General features: G+C 54.1%; 1 protein-coding gene across 2 annotated transcripts in view; it reads right to left on the reverse strand.

Annotated features, from left to right (window-relative positions):
• Nucleotides 1-20234, reverse strand: part of TPX2 (TPX2 microtubule nucleation factor) — a 42513-nt gene that overhangs the window by 18173 nt on the left and 4106 nt on the right. For both annotated transcript variants that reach the window (XM_068116694.2, XM_068116695.2), the window contains exons 3-5: nt 5742-5894; nt 4943-5060; nt 4759-4833 (exon numbers count right to left, since the gene is read on the reverse strand). In XM_068116694.2, coding sequence (XP_067972795.2) covers nt 4759-4833; nt 4943-5060; nt 5742-5894 — 346 coding nt within the window. The remainder of the gene's footprint in view (nt 1-4758; nt 4834-4942; nt 5061-5741; nt 5895-20234) is intronic.

The raw sequence follows: 20234 nt of genomic DNA on the forward strand, positions 1-20234 counted from the left end.
GTTGAAATGGGAACAACGTCAGAAGGTACCCTTATTTGGAGATCGATAGATATATAGATGATAATTATGACGATGAAGGAGCTGGGGCTCCCACGTCGATCGGAAGAATGGACGCGACAAAAAGCTGGAATTCATCCGAGTTGCTTTAATCAAACCAAACACTCAGGCACTCTGAAAAGCCCGTTTATCGGGCAGCAATATATATACATATTATCCCGGAGCGTTTGCCCAGAAAAGGCGAGAGGGGGCGTGGCCCAGCGTCCTGGCTGCGGCCTGGCAAGTTGAGCGCGGGCCTGCCCGGGCGTCCTGGACGAGCCCGGCATGGTGATCGCTCCGCGTCCTTGATAGGTGCAAGGCGATTGTGAAAACCCAGCGGTAGCCGCTACACACGTCCCCCCAGAATCGACTTGCACCGGCAGGGTCAATTTGAGGGGGGTCCTGATGACCCGGCCGAAGCGACCCCTGGCGGGTCGTGGGAGGGGGTCCGGTGTGGTGGTGGGTGGTCGAGTGGGGGGCACCGTGGACGGGGGGCGGCCTCGCCGCGGCGGAAGGGCCACCCGTGGTGGGTGGTCGACGTCCACGTGCGCCGGCTTGAGGCGGTCCACCGCAATCCGGTCCGACCTGCCGCCGATGTCGAACGACTTGTCGTCCCGTCGCAGCACCCGGAAGGGCCCGTCGTACGGCGGCCGGAGTGGCCCCCGATGTGCGTCGTGACGCACAAAAACATACTCCGCTGTGCGAAGTGCTGGGGGGACGTAGGACTGGGGGTCACCGTGGTGGGATGTTGGCACGGGGGCAAACCGTCGGGCGGCCTCCTGGAGGTCCGAGCGCTGGTGAGCTGCGGACCAGGGACTGGTAGCGTCGGGCACGAATTCGCCCGGGACGCGTAGCGCCTGGCCATAGACCAGCTCGGCGGTGGATGCCTGGAGGTCCTCCTTGGGGGCCGTGCGGAGGCCAAAAGGACCCACGGCAGCCAGTCGGCCCAACCGCCGTCTTGAAGGCCGGCCATGAGCGCGGCCTTCATGGAGCGGTGGAATCGCTCGCACAACCCGTTTGCTTGGGGGTGGTAGGCCGTCGTACGGTGGAGCTTGACCCCCAGGTTGCGGGCGACCGCGCCCCACAGCTCGAGGTGAACTGTGGTCCGCGGTCTGACGAGATGTCCGCCGGTGCGCCGAAGCGGGCGACCCAGGTGGCGATGAAAGCCTGCGCCACGTCGGCGGTGGTGGTGGAGACGAGGGGAACGGCCTCTGGCCACCTGGTGGTCCTGTCCACCATGGTGAGCAGGTGTGTGAACCCCCGTGACGGGGGGAGGGGGCCCACCAGATCCACGTTGACGTGGTCGAAACGTCGTTCGGGCACGGTGAAAGGTGCCAGCGGGGCCTGGGTGTGTCGGTGGACCTTGGCCCGTTGGCAGGCCGTGCAGGTGCTGGTCCAATCGCGGACGTCCCGACGAAGGCCGTGCCAGACGAATCGCGCCGACACCAGCTTCTGGGAAGCTTTCCGGCCCGGGTGGGAAAGGCCGTGGAGGGAGGCGAAGATGCGGCGTTGCCAGTTGACGGGCACGATGGGGCGAGGCTGGCCTTGGGAGACGTCGCAGAGCAGGACAGTGTCCGCGAAGGGGATGTCGGCCAGGCGGAGGCCCGTGTCCGCCGCCCGGAGGGCTTGCACCGTGGTGTCGGTGGTTTGGTCCGCCGCCATAAGCGCAAAGTCCACGCCCAGGTGGACCGCGTTCGCGCTGGCCCGGGAAAGACAGTCGGCCACGGCGTTGTTTTTGCCGGCGACGTGCCGGATGTCCGTGGTAAACTCCGACACGGCGGAGAGGTGGCGCTGTTGGCGGGCCGACCACGGCTCCGTGACCTTGGCCATGGCGTAAACCAACGGCTTGTGGTCGACGAACGCCGTGAAAGGTCGGCCCTCCAGGAGGTGGCGGAAATGGCAGACGGCCAGGTGTAGACCGAGGAGCTCACGGTCAAACGTGCTGTATTTGAGCTCGTTCGGCCGGAGCTGCCGGCTGAAAAAAGCGAGTGGCTGCCAAACCCCGTTCACCCATTGCTCATGTACGGCGCCCACCGCGTAGTCGGAGGCATCCGTGGTGAGGGCGATGGGAGCGTTGAGCACCGGGTGAGCGAGCAGTGTTGCGTCGGCGAGGGCCCGCTTTGAGCTTTGGAAGGCCACATCCATTGCTGCGGACCAGGCGATGTCGTGCTTGGCCGGCTTGCCCCGGAGGGCTTCGTAGAGGGGCCGCATGAGTTGAGCAGCGCGGGGCACGAAGCGGTGATAAAAATTCACCATTCCCAGGAATTCCTATTCCTGCAGGGCCTTTATGGTGCAGGGACGCGGGAACGTGGTGATGGCCTCGACCTTGGTTGGCAGCGGCACGGCCCCGTTCTTGGTGATGTGGTGGCCCAAAAAATCAACGGCCGTCGTGCCGAAGTGGCATTTGGCCGGGTTGACGATGAGGCCGTGCTCGCTGAGGCGCCCGAACAGTGTTCGGAGGTGGAGGAGGTGCTCGGCCCGGGACGTGCTGGCGACAAGGATGTCGTCCAGGTAAACGAAAAGGAACGGCAGGTCACGCAGCACGCCGTCCATCAAGCGCTGGAACGCCTGAGCCGCGTTCTTGAGACCAAACGGCATCCGCAAGAATTCGAATAAGCCGAACGGCGTGATGACTGCCGTTTTAGGGACGTCGGCCGCCCTGACAGGTAGCTGGTGATATCCCCGTACGAGATCAATTTTCGAAAAAATGACCCGTCCCGCCAGACGGGCGGAGAAGTCTTGGATATGCGGGATCGGGTACCTGTCGGGGGTGGCAGCGTCATTGAGACGGCGGTAGTCACCACACGGGCGCCATCCACCCCCCAGCTTTGGCAAGATGGGCAGTGGCGAGGCCCACGCGCTATCGGAGCACCGCACGATGCCGAAGTGCTCCAACGCGTCGAATTCGGCCTTCACCACGGCGAGCTTGGCTGGGTCGAGGCGGCAGGCCCTGGCGTAGACCGGCGGGCCCGTGGTTGGTATGTGGTGCTCGATCCCATGCCGTACTGCGACGGCCGAAAACGTCGGCCGCGTGAGGGCCGGGAACTCCGTGAGCAGGCGAGCAAACTCGTTCGCCGCCGGGACGGCGCATGCCAGCTCGGTCGGCGCGGAGCTGCTCAATGTGCATACCAGGGAGCTGAAGGTTTCGGCGTTGATTAAACGACGCCGTTGGACGCCCACCAGCAGTCCGTGTGCGCAGAGGAAGTCGGCGCCTAGCAGAGCCATTGGCACGTTTGCGGTTACAAACGTCCAAGCAAAGCGTTGGCCGCCGAAGCAGAGGGTGACGTTGCGCGGGCCGAAGGTGCGGATGGTCGATCCGTTGGCCGCAACCAAGGAGGGGCCGCCAACCGCAGACTGCCTGTCCTGGTCAGAGGCGGGTATGACGCTCAGTTGGGCGCCGGTGTCGCACAGGAAGCGCCGTCCGGACGCTTTATCCGTGATGAACAGTAAGTTGCCCGTGTGGCCGGCGCTCATGGCTGGTAATGAACGCCGGCCCGGCCGTTTCCCGGCCTGCCGAAGGTGCACGGGGGTCGGCATGTCCGGGCCTTCTGTCCGAACCTGGCATGATAGTAACACCACGCTTGGTCAGGTGGAGGCCCCGGTCGTCGGCTCGGTGTAGCGGCTGCCAATTGCGTCGGCAGTTCGGTCGTCGACCGTGCCGGGTGCTCGGGCGCCATGGGTGTTGCGTCGGACGGCGGTGGGTCCCATGTCGCCGCTGCGATGCGCTGACCTGCGGCGGAGATCTTGTCGGCTTCTCTGGCAAGGGCCCGGGGATCTGTGATCGTCGTGCTTGCCAGGGCGAGGCGTACCGGGTTAGGCAGCTGACGGAGGAACAGCTCCCGGAACAGGAATGCCGGAGAGTGCTCGCCGAGCAGTGAAAGCATGTAGTCCATTCGCTCGGGAGGGCGCGTGTCGCCGAGCTCGGGCAGGTCGAGCAGGCGCCGTGCGCGTTCCGCCGATGGGAGGGCGAAAGCGTCGAGGAGAAGCTTCTTAATCGCGCCGTATTTGTCAGCGGCTAGCGGGCTCTCGAGGAGGCTCAGGGCGCGGGCCACGGTGGCCGAACCGAGCGCTGCGACCACATGGTGGAAGCGGGTGTCGTCGGCCGTGATGCCTCGCAGGGCGAACAGGGAATCCGCCTGTGCGAACCAAACCGCCGCGTGAGCCTCCCAGAAGGGAGGCAGTTTAAGGGCGACTGCCGTGTCCATGTCGGTAGGTCACCAATGAAAGAGCTGGGGCTCCCACGTCGATCGGAAGAATGGACGCGACAAAAAGCTGGAATTCATCCGAGTTGCTTTAATCAAACCAAACACTCAGGCACTCTGAAAAGCCCGTTTATCGGGCAGCAATATATATACATATTATCCCGGAGCGTTTGCCCAGAAAAGGCGAGAGGGGGCGTGGCCCAGCGTCCTGGCTGCGGCCTGGCAAGTTGAGCGCGGGCCTGCCCGGGCGTCCTGGACGAGCCCGGCATGGTGATCGCTCCGCGTCCTTGATAGGTGCAAGGCGATTGTGAAAACCCAGCGGTAGCCGCTACAATGATACATTTCACATCCTGCTTTTCACTGCTAAAACTCGGTTTCAAACTCGTGATCAGAGATCGGGTAGCTTCAGCCTCAGGTATCAAACCTGTTCTCAATTCCATGAAACAAAGCGCATGTAGTTCGAGCTAGGGACGCGTTATAGCACGGCACTCAAACCAAGACAACGGCAGTGAAGACAAACCTCATCTTCTTCATGGGAGGACTGCTAACACTGCCCTGCTGCGACATCACTTGCAGAGCCTTGTGCTTGTTAGGCCTAATCAAGGGACACACATCAAAATAGGAGGCATGATCAACGGTCATAATTAGTGGACTTCGAGACGATTAACGCTCCACAGCAAAATGCTTCATTAAAACCGTCCCACCGTTTGATTCCACCTCGATTCACTGCTCCGCCATGGTACAGATGTTGCACTCCAAAAACGTTTGCTTCCACGACGGGTCCGACCTCAGGCTCACTTCCAACAAGGCCTTGATCCTCTCCTGGAAAAGAAAATATCAATGATTGGATGATTGGATGATTGGATGTATGAATGTGCAGGCAAATTAATGAATCGGGGGTTCAGGTGAGGAGGGGTGGGTCAAACGTGCTTGGAGCAACCCACACTCGCTCCGTTATTCCAATAAACGAATATAAAGGCCTTGGTGAACTTGTCACATTTTTTTTTAAGGCTACAAATTTCTCAGCAATTCTTGCACGCAACGCATGGTTTCTCATCAATACACAACATTGGAGAGGATCATTATTCTCAACGTTTGTGCCCAACTCGATCCAATGGAGTGCTTTTCTCACAGAAGAGCTCGGAGGGAACGCATTCGAGTTTGACCGATCTACTCCAATTACCAAGCAAACTCGAAAACAACAACTCGTCCTTGTGTTTTGTCGGCAAGGTACCATGTATCAATGAATACACGAAGGACGTCAGTGTCGAGTTGATACGACTCCCCGGAATCTAACCAGGCTACTTGCAAGAGCAGACGACCACAACAAAACAAAGGCTACATTATCATGCATGTATGACTGTACATGGAATGCAACCCAACTAGTGTATGTTTTAGCTCCACAACTTCCTGCAAACAAAAGTATCCTAGTAATGATAAGAAGCCCATAGAGTAAAGAAAGCAAAAACATTAAACCAAAAAAGAAAAAAAAAATACTCTTACCGGATGGTGCGGCAACCTCGGAGACGCCAGTCACTCCCAAAGTGACATCCTCAACATCGGATTGGGCATTTTCACTTTGTACGGGTACTTCATGGGGAAATTCCAAATCAGCAACTTCAGCCTGAGCAGGATCATCTTGTTCCAGACACTCATCTAGGAACAAAACCAAACGAGAACGGCACTCAGTAGAGCACATACCTCTGCCTGGTGAACAGTTTGCGTTTTGTATCCACCGACAGGCCGGATATGGCTTCGGACCTGAACCAAACTCTAATCGGCTTGTTCTCGTCACCGAACCAGCTCATCCACCAAGTTTAGTCATAAGACGTCCATAAACTTTTTTTAAATATCGTGTTGTACGTCGCTTTTCACCCGCTCTCTCAATGGTGAAGAATCACTTAGAAATTAAATAATTATTGCAGCCAAATCCATATACAGTATTTACCAAAATCGAATCGAATAGTCCTTTTCACACACACAACCTGTCCACCCAGTTTCGTCCTTAACTTTGAGATATCTTGGCACGCGCGCGCACACCACACACACACACACACACACACACACACACACACACACACACACACACACACACACACACACACACACACACACACACACACACACACACACACACACACACACACACACACACACACACACACACACACACACACACACACACAAACACTAGATGGCTAGATGGCTCCTCCAGAGCTTGGCAGGCAAGGCATACTTAGTGGCGGTGATGTCACGGCGTGCGCTCATTAGATTGGAGAACTAAAATTATAGATTCTGATTGGTTACTCCTAACCGCATCCAGGCAACTCCATATAATGAGTTGATACCAGAGGTAATGTACCGTGTGGCAGGCAGTGCTTATCACTCCCATTATGGTGCAGTGATAGCTGAATGGGATACCTTAACGGTGGTTCACCACTGATGGTATGGAATCGCATAATGACCGATATACAGGGTGTTTCAAAAAGATGGACCCAATTTAAAAGCAGTATATTTCACAATGGCAACATGTTACAATTACACAAAAAGTTACAAACGGTTTAATGAGTTAAAGTATTCCTAACCATTTTATAAATGCTCTATGTGTCCTACACCTGCTGCAAGGACAACATCGAGGCGATAGTTGAATTCGTCCCAAAACTCTCTCAGAGTGTCTTCTTTGACTGAAGTCACCGCTGCCGTGATTGTTTTTGAGGTCATCCAGATTAGTCGCGAATGGTGGCACAAAAACACGGTCTTTGACGTATCCCCACAAGAAAAAGTCACAGGGTGCAATATCTGGGGATCTTGGGGGCCAAGAGTGTAGCGCCAGGTCTTGGGGTCCCGTGCGACCTATCCAACGTTGAGGCAGTGTGTCATTTAGAAAACGTCGAACCTGCAGGTGCCAATGTGGCGGTGCTCCGTCTTGCTGAAAAATGAAGTCATCGGAATCTTCATTAAGTTGTGGAAAGAGCCAGTTCTGCAGCATTTCGAGGTAGGTTTGCCCCATAACTGTTTTTCCCTCGAAAAAGAAAGGGCCATAAACCTTTATTTGAGAAACGGCACAAAACACGTTCACTTTCGGGGAATCACGCTCATGCTCTACATGTTTCGTGTGGATTATCTAGTCCCCGTATGCGCACATTGTGACGGTTAGCTTTACCGCTTAGATGAAACGTTGCTTCATCACTAAAAATCGAACGCGGTAAGAAGCTGTCATCTTCCATGTTCTGTAACATCGCATCACTAAATTCTACACGCTTTCCTTTGTCACCTGTACGAAGAGCCGGTACCAGTTGCAACCGGTATGGCCTCAGGATTAAACGTCACCTTAACACACGACAGTCGTATGAGGGATCGCAAGTTCTCGGCTGGCACGACGAGTGGACTTGCGCGGGCTACGCAGAAAACTCTTGAATTCTTCTCGCGTTTTCCTCTGAAGTGCGTGGTCGCCCTGGGCTCCTCCCCTTACATAAACAGCCTGTTTCCTCAAATTGTCGGTCCCAACGACAAATGCTCTTTGGCATTGGTGGATCAATGCCAAAACGCCGTTGAAATGCACGCTGCACTGCAATTACAAATTCAGTCTTGCTGAAATGCAGAACGCAAAACGCCTTGTTGCGGGGTCACCATCTTGCGAACGACTGAGGCTAGAGGCTGTTGGTGCGTTGGGAGAGCCATCTAGCGGTGGTCATTTGACACTCTATGCCCACCCTTTCAAGTGGTAAGAGGTTCATTTATGGGCAGTTCGTGGTTGCAGAGATATAGCGATTTCAAATCGGGTCCGTCTTTTTGAAACACCCTGTATATATGCAGTCACGTGAAAAAGTAAGTACACCCCAAGTAGAGTTTTGACTTTCTCAACATATTTTAACATACAGCTATTTGATCTTCATTTCAACAATATTGATAGATAAAGGTGATATAATATAACAAATATCATGAAACATTTACATTTTGTAGTCCATTGTATCATTTAAATAAACATAAATGCAAATTTCGGATGTGGAAAAAGTAAGTACACCCTTGGCTCTAATAGGTGGTATTGCCCCCTTTGGCAGAAACAACATCAAGTAGGCGTTTCTGATAAGTCTACCAGTCTCTGACATCAACTGAGAAATTTTTGCCCACTCCTCCATGCAGAATTCTTTCAGCCGTGCGATGTTTGAAGGTCGTACCCTTATTGCATGCACAGCTCGTTTAAAATCCCCCCACATCTCGATGTGATTAGGATCCAGGCTTTGACCTGGCCATTCCAGAACCCTCCATTTCTTTCTTTTCAGCCATTCCTTTGTGGATTTACTGGTATGTTTAGGGTCATTGTCATGTTGCAAGGTCCACCTTCGGTTGAGCTTCAACTCTCCGACAGATGGCCTCACATTATCCTCAAGCACCCTCTGGTACAATGAAGAATTCATAGTGGATTCGATGATGGTGAGCTGCCCAGGCCCTGATGCAGCAAAGCTGCCCCAAACCATAATATTTCCACCACCATGCTTTACAGTTGGTATCAGGTTATTGTGGTCAAATGCTGTCTTTGGTTTTCGCCAAACATGTCTTCTGGTACTGTGGCCAAATAGCTCTACCTTTGACATCTGTCCAGAGCACATTGTTCCAGAAGTGCTGATCTTTGCCTTGGTGTTCATTGGCAAACTTTAGTCTTGCCCTGATGTTCTTTCTGGACAGCAAAGGTTTCCTCCTGGCACACCTCCCATGTCGATCAAATTTGTGCAGCCTCTTTCTAATGGTAGACTCGTGCACTTTGACATCAACAGTGGCAAGAGCTACCTGCAGGTCCCGTGAGGACATTCTGACGTTCTTAGAGACTTTCAGCATCTTGCGGTCTGCTCTCGGGCTGAACTTGCTGGGGCGGCCTGGCCTGAACAAGTTGGCAGTTGTTTAGAATCTTCTCCACTTGTAGATGATCTTCCGGAGTCGAATGATCGATTTCAAATTGTTTGGAGATTTTTAAATCCCTTCCCAGACTTGTCGGCATCTATAACCTTCTTTCTGAAGGCCTCAGCGAGCTCTTTTGATCTCGGCATGGTGACACCGCACACTTCAAAAACAAAGAGCAAACCAAACTAAATGTCCGAGGTTTAAATAAGACAGGTTCTTCCAGGATCCTCTCCAACGATGTTCTAATCATTTTCACCTGAGCTGGTGCACCTGATTCTAATTTTAGGTATTTGAAGTAGTGATAAATGTAGGGGTGTACTTACTTTTTCACGTGACTGCATATATGTATGTATATATATATATATATATATATATATATGTATATATGTATATATGTATATATTGTTGCGGATATGAGGCCTGTATTTTTTTGATTGTGTTGTATTGTGGTAAATTGGTGATGATTATTGTTATTCTGCGCCCCCCTGCCTCCGGAGCTGTGTAAAGGTGAAAGGGCATCCCATAATTAGTCCACAAGCATACACGTCAGCCAAGTAATAGAATACCCCTGTTGATAGTTATCTCTTATTCTGTGTTTTAGGGTAAGGCTGTGTCTCCCATTAATTGAAGTACTCCATTGCACCAGTGAAAGAGAATAGATCCCCTTTCATTCCCATCCCCAAAATCCCCATTTCCTTCACATCCCCTTTCGTCATTGCAGAGCCTCGATTCCCAATTACCTCCCCTCCAAAACCACCATTGAACATGTGCTCGAATCGGAGAAGAAAGGCGTGCCCGCCCGTCGTCATCAAGGGCGGAGCCAGAGGGTCGCGCGACCAACCAGGGCCGAGGTGAGCACCCCGATGGGCGTGGCCAAAAGGCCGGCGGCTTAATCGCCGGAGGCGTTATAAAAGGCGCGCACGCAAGTGAGTCGTGAGTTGGTCGTCAAGAAAGAGAGTCGTGAAGAGTCAGTCAGTAGAGTCGGTGGTCAGTTGGTTGCGTTGGTTGCGGTGAGGAGTCGGTGGTGGTGGTCAGTTGGTTGCGTTGGTTGCGGTGAGGAGTCGGTGGTAAAGAGTGAGTGGACCAAGAAAGAGTTGAGGGTTGGACCAGACGAGTCGGACAAGGCCTGGCAAAGCACGCGACGTCCACAGCAGCCACAACAGCAGCTTGGGGGCCTGAACGGCGGTTTGAGCAAGGCCATGAAGGAACGGCGGCGGCTAAACGCGCAAGTTGTGCTGCAGGACCCCCTTGGACCTCCCTCTCCCTCCAGCCATCCACCTCCTGCCATTCCATCCTTCTTGTGTACGTGAGTTTGTTCCGTTTGTTCTGTCCTGGGTATTTAATTAAGTCTGTAGGTAAGCTAGTATTTGCACTGTGTCACCTGCGTCTTATGTGTTGTAAATAAACTTGATTGCTCCTTTTTGCTTGTGTGTGTACAATAAATCCAATTAATCTTCTGTCCGTCTTCTCGTTTTATTCCTTTTCTTCTTTGCATTCGTCGTTTTAGTCTTTTCCCTCATTGAGCAGCCGCGGTGCGATCCGGCCAACGTTTGGGTGAAATCGGGTTCTAATCGGGGATCCTGTAACGGTCGCGGTTGGACCATCCGCTCGGCCCATCATACCATCTAAACCGCGATCAGTAACAATTGGTGTCTGGGAGTGAGATTCGGGGCCCGAACCAAATTTTTAAAACATCTAAAAAAAAAAAAAAAAATTTGGTCAAAATTTGGAGCGGCCGAAATTTGTTTTGTTTTACAAAACCCGAATTTTGAAATCGCGCCATGGCTGGTCAAGGCGACGGGATGCCGGTGGGAGAGATAGAGGGGTTAGGAGTAACCCAGGATCAAATGGAGGGGAGCAATGAGGAGGCGGTTGAGGGAGTATCAGGCGCGCAAAATGGCGTCCTCGCGCATGTGGGTGTAGCGGCACCAAATTTTGCCGCACCCGCGACCGTAGCAGCGCCAGTGGTGGATTGGAATCTCTTTATGATCCAAATGAAGGCCCTTATGGACAAGAATAGTGAGCAATTGGAAGCCAGATTGGGTGAGCGATTGGAGGGCCAAATGGGGGTAATGAGGGACGAAGCGAGGGGTACCGGTGAGGCGTTAGACAATGGGATAAAAGAGGTAAAACATGGGTTAACGGGGGTGGAAAATAGAATGGCTGCCCAGGAGAATCAGTTAGAGGGGGTGAAAAATGGGTTAATGGGGTTAGAAAATAGGATGGAGGACAAATTGCGGGAGATAGGGGAGCAATCCACCCGAGAAATTAAACAAATGGGAGAGCAGATAGAGGAGGTAAAAATCGGGGTAGAAACCAAATTGGATGCTCAGAGGGATGAATTGGGACAGATGAGGGTGGCATCTACAAAGGAGATGGAGGAGATGAAAGAGGAGATTAGACGAGGTGTAAGTGAGGAGATTTCGGGGCTACGCGAGGAGGTAAAGCGAGGTGAGAAGCGTATGGAGAAAGAGGTGAGGAATAATACGGCTAGGTTACAGGAGGGCATAGAGGGTCTGACGAAGGGAGTAGAGCAGCTGACAGTGGGACAAAGGGAACTAGCGGACCAAGTGGAAAAGAACACTGCAATCATCGGGGGTTTAAAAGCGACACAAAAGGACATTAAAAATGAATTAATAGCGACACAAAAGGAATGTCAAATGGTACATGAGGGATTGACGAAGAGGTTGGAAGAGGTGACAGAAGTAATGGAGACGAAGGACCGGGAGGTAAGGACGCACATAGAAACGGTTAAAGTAGCGATGGAGGAGGAAATAGAGGGGGCGCACCGGGAGTTGAAGGAGGTAAAGGAAAAATTAGAGGAGGTGGAAGAGGGGGTGAGTTAAATTATTAAGGAGGGTAAGGAGGGAAACTAAGAGGGAGATAAAGGAGGAAGTCATGGAATATGTACAAGGTCTGTGTTCAAATCATGATGAGGTGCTCACTAACCAAATAAAAAGTTTGCAGGTGGCAGAGGAGGTGCGACGACGAGGTATGGAGGTGAGTGGCAATGTATATGATGTGAGGGGAGAGTCAGTCGGCTTGGGGGGTGGTGTAGACCCGGGTGTTTGTGAGGGACCAATGGTAAGATGTATGACTGGTCCGGAGTGGATGGACAGGGGCGGTGTGCAAGGAGGGGTGGCTATGGGGAGTGAGGGGGTTGCTGGTGAGCAAGGATGTGGGGGTATGGCGTGGGTAGCGGGTTGCGGAGGGGCGACCCAGGCATCGACACCAGGAGGGGTAGTGTTTGGAGGGACGGGGGACGCGCGGGAGCCCCCCGGGAATAGCGTACTGTGGGAGCCCGAACGGGTTGGTCCCGCGTTGATCCCGCAAGGAGTGACGCGCGGGGTCCGACCTTCGGGCGCCCACAAGGTCCCACTCGCGCCGTATGACGGCAAGAGTGATTTGAGGGCGTACCTGGCGCAGTTTGGGTACGTGTGTAAAGGCAACGGTTGGAATCCGGACGAAGGTGGAGTACACCTGGTGGGGGCACTGCGCGGTGCGGCGGCGGAGGTGCTGACGGCTTTACCACCGGGTGCTCTCACCCTGCCAGCTCTCCGTGCGGCATTAATTAATCGGTTCGGCATTGAACAGCAAAGCGAGCTTGTTAAAGCCCAACTTGCGCAGCGAAAACGCAAGCCCCAGGAGACCATCGGGGAACTTGCTCACGATATTCGCCGCGCGGTCGGGATTGCACACGCGGACATGGCAGCGAGTTCCCAGGAAAGCCTGGCGCTGGATAACTTTATTCAGGCCCTTCCGGATCTGGAGCTCCGGCAACAGCTCGCCATGTGGCGCCCGCAAACCATGAGTCAGGCAGCCGACGCTGCAGCCCGTTGGGAAGCAGCGAGGCCCCTGGCCCGGGGAGGCGAGCGCCACGCAGTGGCGGTGCGTCAGATGGGGCCCGTGATGGGGGGCGGCCCCCCAAGGGGGCCCGCCCCCGACGGGGGCCCTGACCTGGAGAGCATGGTCCGGAGGTTAGTGGATCGGCGCCTGGCGGGACATGGACCATGGCAGGCGGCCCCAGCGGTGGCACCCGGTAGTCCCCGACAGAGTACCCCAATTCGGACATACAGGGGGGGGAATTTGGAATACCGGAGGCAAGCATCTTACCAGGTGAGGTGCTATAATTGTGCTCGGATGGGTCACCGTGCATGGGAGTGTCGAGCTCCGCGCCGGGACGTTTCCCGCCAACCGATGCCCTCAACTCCGCCCCGTATAGATCGGCCTAGCCGACCTCAGACACCCCCCCGCCAGGGCCCGGGAAACTAGAACGTGCCGGGCATGCAGGGCGGTGTTCGGCAGTAGGGGATGGGGAGAAGCCCTCGTTGACGCGACAGGTCATTCATTGTGGCCGAATTGGGACAGGTAGTTTGACAATTCGGTGCAAAATTGCCGGCGTGGGGGTAGACGCCGTGGTGGACACGGGAGCCAGCGCCACGATCATCAGCCCCGTGGTCCTTAATTCGAGTGCAGACGGCTGGGGTAAAATCCAGCGTCTGGAAAATCATAGTTTGCAGTTGGCTACCGGGGCAACGGCTCCGATCATAGGGCGTGGTTTTGTGACCCTCAAGTTGGGATCGGTAAAGCAAGAGATAGAGGTTTGGGTGGCGGAGGTGTGCGACCCATGCTTAATAGGGTTGGATTTGTTGACTGCCAGCGGTTGTAAAATCGACTTGAGTCGGGGGATCCTGCGATGGGGAGTGGAAGAGCTACCATTGGAGGGGGTGAGCACGGCCGAGAGGGTGGAGCTGGAGGCTCCTGAGGCCGTGACCATCCCTCCGGGGGCCGAGGCCATCGTGCCGGCCCGATGGTCAGCTCGCCCGACATGGCAGGAATCCTGCGGCCTGGTCGAACCGGTGGCAGCGCTATCCATACCTGGTTTAATCGTGGGCCGTACCCTTGTAAAAACGGACGGGCCGGTAGTGGCCGTCCGAGTAATTAATATTAGCACAGAACCACGCACTATAGTGAGGGGCACGAAGGTAGCTGGCTGCACCCCAGTTAGAGAAGTCGCGTCAGTGAGGGGCGAGAACGTCCAGCCGAGCCGGCCCCAGGGGGAGCCTTCAATAAGTTCTAGGAATTGGCCCGATCCCATTTGCAAGATGGTATATTGCAGTAGTGTAGAGTTGGGAGGTACCCAGAGGGAGGCCTTACACAAACTGGTTGGGTCCCATTTGGACCTCTTCTCCTTGTCCACCGAGGATATTGGACGTACGGGCCTGGTGAAACATCAGATCCACACCGGTGAGGCCCGGCCTATTCGTCAGGCCGCCCGACGGCTCCCTTGGAGCAAGAGGGCGGAAGCTGACGAGCAGGTTGAAAAAATGCTCGACGCAGGTGTGATCGAGCCCTCGGGAAGTCCTTGGATGTCACCTGTTGTGCTGGTCAAAAAGAAGGATGGGACCACGTGGTTCTGCGTGGACTATCGCCAGCTAAACAACGTGACACTCAAGGACTCATATCCCCTGCCAAGGATTGATGACACCCTCGATGCCGTTGCGGGCTCAAATTGGTTCTCAACTTTGGACCTCAAGAGTGGGTATTGGCAGGTGGAGATGGATAGGGCAGGGAAGGAGAAAACGGCATTTTCCACAGGTAAGGGACTGTATCAGTTTACTGTGATGCCGTTTGGTTTGTGTAATGCCCCCGCCACCTTTGAAAGATTGATGGAACATGTACTAGGCGGCATGCCATGGCAATCATGCCTGGTGTACCTGGATGACGTCCTAGTACATGCCAAAACGTTCCCCCAGGCAGTAGCTAATTTGGACCAGGTGTTCGGGTGCCTCAGACAGGCAGGGTTGAAGCTGAACCCGAGTAAGTGCACTTTGTTTGCAAGAGAGGTGGCCTATCTAGGTCACGTGATCGGCCGCGAGGGGGTAAAAACGGACCCAGACAAAATTAAAGCGGTAGAGGAGTGGCCCGCACCACGTACCATCAAGGAGGTGCGGGGATTTTTGGGACTCTGCTCCTACTACCAGCGCTTTGTGGCGAAATTTGCGGAGTTGGCCCGTCCCCTCCACCGGCTTACGGAGAAGGGGACGCGATTTAATTGGACACGGGAGTGCCACGAGGCCTTCCAAAAATTGAAGGGGTGTCTAACATCCGCACCCCTTCTAGCTTACCCCACTAGTAACGGGGCATTTACCCTGGACACGGATGCGAGCCAGGAAGGATTGGGCGCAGTTTTGTCTCAGACACAGGAGGGCGTGGAGAGAGTGATTGGTTACTATAGTCGGGCCTTAAGTAGGCCCGAGCGAAATTATTGCGTCACTCGCAAAGAGTTATTGGCTATGCTGGCTGCCATGAACCATTTCCACCCGTACCTGTACGGGCGGAAATTTTTGGTTAGAACTGACCATTCCTCCTTGCAATGGCTCCTTCGGTTCAAGGAACCGGAGGGCCAAATTGCAAGGTGGTTGGAAAAGTTGCAGCAGTACGATTTTGATGTGGCCCATAGGGCCGGGAAGGCCCATGGTAAATGCGGACGCACTCTCTCGGCGTCCTTGTCTGGGGGAAAACTGCAAATTTTGTGCGAGACACGAGGAGAGGGAGCAATTGGGCGATTCTGCCCCGATTCTCGTCGTCCGGGCAACCCGGGTGAGAGGGCCAATTTTGCCACTAACCGCGGACGAGGAATTTGGAGATTTGGCATGGAGCACGGCCCAGCAGGAGGATCCTGTCCTGGGGCCGGTGTTCAATTGGCTCAAATTGGGGCAAAGACCAAAGGGGGAAGAGGTCACCCCCCTCGGGGCGCAAACAAAGGCGTATTGGGCTCAGTGGCAGACCCTGGAATTGAAAGGCAACATCTTGTATCGCAAGTGGGTGGAGGTTCCCTCTGATAGAACTTCCTGGCTGGTGATAGTCCCTGACAAATTCAAGAACGTCATATTGCAACAGGTGCATGGTACCCGCTCCGGCGGCCATTTGGGCAGGACAAAGACAATATCTCGGGTCCGCCGGAGGTTCTATTGGGTGAATATGGGGCGCGACATACAGGACTGGTGTCGGAGATGCGACGCCTGTTCTGCCAAAAAGGGACCAGCACGGAGGATGAGGGCCCCCCTTCAATTACATCAGGTGGGGGCCACCCTTGAGCGGGTGGCTATGGATATTCTAGGACCGCTGCCCCGCACCCGCCAAGGTAATAAGTATATCCTCGTTGTAATGGACTATTTCACCAAGTGGCCGGAGGCCCATGCCCTCCCCAACCAAGAAGCAGGGGTGGTAGCACAGGCCTTCGTAGAAGGATTTGTATGTCGGCACGGGATTCCACAGGAGCTGCACACCGATCAGGGTCGAAATTTTGAAAGTCAATTGCTAAAAGATGTGTGCAGACTCCTGTCAATTCGGAAAACCAGGACCACGCCCTTGCGGCCACAATCTGACGGGATGGTGGAAAGGTTCAATCGAACATTGATCCAACAACTGGCATTGTTCACCACCACCCGTCAGGATGACTGGGACGAACATCTCCCGTACCTGTTGATGGCCTACCGAACTAGCCAGCACGGGGCCACCGCATGCAGTCCAGCGTTGCTTATGTATGGGCGGGAGTTACGGGCTCCCGCCGACTTGCTATGCGGTCCCGTGCCAGACACCACGGACACACCGCCGAGGGAGGGTTACGCACGTCACCTGGAGGAAGGCATGGAGCGGGTCCATGCCTTCGCCCGCCACCAGCTCCATCTGGCGGGGGCCAAGATGAAGCGCAGGTACGACGACCGGAGCCAGGGGAGTCAATACGCTCCGGGGATGAAGATTTGGTTCTTTAATCCCCGGAGGCGGAAGGGAAGGTGCCCAAAACTCACCTCCCCCTGGCAAGGCCCAGGAGTCGTCCTGTCGCAAATCTGTGACGTGGTCATTAAGATCAAAATGGGGCCACGGACCCCCCCTCGGATCGTCCATGCCGACCGGATAAGACCTTATGCCGGCGAGCAGGCGCCCTCATGGATCGCCTCGGCTCTAGATGCCGAGGCAGGACCCAGTACCTCTTGCGACGGGGGCTCGTAGCGTCAGAGGACTGGGGGGATGGTAGTGAGAGATGCCCCGCTGTGGTGGGATGGCAACGCTGTCATCCCTCACAGAAGGGTGGGGCAAATGCGCTATAGCTTATGAGGTTGATGGCAGTGAAAACTAGCCCGGGAGGGTTAGGATATATCGTGTGTAGGGATCTAGCGAAGATGACATTAGGTAACGTTAAGGTTAGTTAGTGACTGATACCTGTAGTGGGGACGCAGGTAGTTTAGTGTGGATGATAATGACGTGGGAGCGCAATAGTTTAAAGGGGCGACTGGGAAGCGCAAGTTTCAGAGGGGAGTAGTTAGATGAGATGATGCCGTGTGTTTGAAGATTGAACAGGTGTGATTGCACAGGTGTGCAACTGAGCAGGTGTGTGGAGCAGTGTATGAGTGAGTGATGGTGATGTGTGTTGTGTTGACCAACTGGTCCAGGAAGAGGAGGAGGGTGCAGGTGGCACCAGGTATGATTGCACAGGTGTGCAAGGACAGGTGAATGGAGGACAGGTGTATGGAATAAATGGTAGTGTGGAATAAATGGAGTATAGGAATGGATGGTCGTGGAGTGAGTATGGTGGAAATTGTGGAGTGGAGTGGATGGTGCGAAGGTGTGAATGGGGGAAGAGTGGACCCCCATCACGGATACCCGGGGCGGGTAGTGTAAGTGTTAGGTAGAGGGTACAGGTAAATTGTGGTTGGATATTGGCATCTGTGGTGCAGGTGAAAGAATGGTCTTTGGATGGGTGCATTAGTGTTGTGGAAATGGCTGGGCGTGTAGCCTGTTAGTGTGTGTAGTTGGTTGGGCACTCCACCACTGTGAGGATGTCGGCCAGGTGAGGCCGCAGGTGGGCTCTGGGAGCCGGTAGTAGAGTTGTGGATGGGGCCCGAGGATCCCGAGGACGGACCCGGGTAGCCCAGTGCCAGAGAGGGCACCGAGTGGGGAGAGCGCCAGAGGGCCTTCCCCAGGTAGATAGGTTAGGGTAAGGAGCAGGTAAGCTCGGAGGCAACTGCAGTGGTGGAGGTGCGCAGGTGGGTAGACCTGCTGGGAGAGCTACACGTCGCAGCCCAGAAATTGTGCGAGGGCACCGGGAGATGAATCGGGGGAGTGAGACCCCAAATTGAGAAGCACCACAGTTTGGTCAATGGGAATTGGTTTTTAGAACCCATAGTGTAAGTTGGCCAATGGATTGGCAGGGAGAGACCCCGGGTAGTGTAAAGTGTGTTAATGTCATTTAGAAAGTAGTTAGGATGAAGTCTCCTCGCACCATCTGCATCCACTCACCTGAGGTGACAGGTACTCCACACCATGCCATGTTTGGATTATTTTTTATGATGCAAATGTTTGGATTGTGAGACGCATCATGACGTGGGTGTGACATTGTGCTTTGATGTTCCATCTCTTCCTCCTTATGAGGATTGATGATGAATTTGGTGATGGCAAATTTTGAAGTAGAGGGATTGTGGAGACGAATTTGGTATAGGAGAAATATGGGGAAGACGTGACAGTAGTGACGAATTTGTAAATGGGTAGATTTTGTAAATATGGGGTAAGGGCAAGGGTAGTGTAGGTGACAGGGGGGTGACGTACGGTAGGGACGAGCTTTCTCACTTCGCCCTCCGTACGCATTTCGCCTTGCATTGCCTTATTGATGTGTACCCTTGTGACCTTACCCCTCGCTCAATTGTCTCTTTTTGTCTCCCACATGACCTGTGCGCCATGGGGCGCCGAGGGGAGCGTGCGTGGGTCGGCCATTGTGCGCCCGAAATTCCCAGAACCAGCTGTCTGCATCGATGCACCACATTATGGACCACATGCCTGTGGCCGAGCACCACTTATGGACCCCATGGGTTGGGGCATGGCCCCTCTGCTGGAACCGGCCATGAGGGCCCGAAATCTTGCTGGCGGACCTTGGCCACAGGGCACCGATGCCACACAGGTGAAGCACACGTAGTCGGCCCTGTGGGCCATAAATAAAAGAAAATAAAAAGGACACATTGGGCACACTTTATTGCAAATAGGCCGCCAGTAAGCAAAGCATAGGAATGACAACATCTGGAAGAACAAATAATAATAACCAGCAGAGGGAGCCGAAGAGCAAGAGATCACCTGCAGGGTTAGGGGTTGTTGATTTTTTTTTTGTTGTTGAACATTGATGAACAATGGTGGCTGCACCGATTGGTGCTTGGGTGTGTATTGGTGCGTTTTTGGGTGCTTTAATGGTGCGTCGATGCAGAGCAGACTGTCTCCCCCCCAGAAAGAACAATCACAGGTCCTGGGTTAGTTTTGTAAATAAAAATAGCGTCATTGTAAATAATGCTTCCCACCGTCAGTGTGTAGTTTGAAGACCATTCCGCAATTCGGTTAACTGTGGGCGTAAGTCTGTTAGGCAGGGTGCAATGGAGCAGCGGGACACATTTATTTATGTTTTAAAACTGTCGCACTCAGGGTCAGGTTAAAAGTAGAGGGAACTACACCTACGTGTCACACTAAATAAAAGTTGTAGGCCCGGGACGTGCCTAAGAGGAGGAGGGTGCAGTGTTGCGGATATGAGGCCTGTATTTTTTTGATTGTGTTGTATTGTGGTAAATTGGTGATGATTATTGTTATTCTGCGCCCCCCTGCCTCCGGAGCTGTGTAAAGGTGAAAGGGCATCCCATAATTAGTCCACAAGCATACACGTCAGCCAAGTAATAGAATACCCCTGTTGATAGTTATCTCTTATTCTGTGTTTTAGGGTAAGGCTGTGTCTCCCATTAATTGAAGTACTCCATTGCACCAGTGAAAGAGAATAGATCCCCTTTCATTCCCATCCCCAAAATCTCCATTTCCTTCACATCCCCTTTCGTCATTGCAGAGCCTCGATTCCCAATTACCTCCCCTCCAAAACCGCCATTGACCACGAGGCAGGGTTGGGGAAGAAAGGCGGGTCCCCACCTCGTCAGAGAGGGGAGGAGTGAGCCAGCCCCACTCGACCAACCATGAACAAGGGGTTTGGCTTGAGAGGGCGGAGAGAGAACGTTTGGGGGAGGTTCGCAAAGGTTGAGGGGCGGGGCCTATATAACCCACGGCGGGGTG

Source organism: Myxine glutinosa, chromosome 5, assembly GCF_964187855.1.
Source record: "Myxine glutinosa chromosome 5, kmMyxGlut1.1, whole genome shotgun sequence".
Taxonomy (NCBI): Eukaryota; Metazoa; Chordata; class Myxini; order Myxiniformes; family Myxinidae; genus Myxine; species Myxine glutinosa.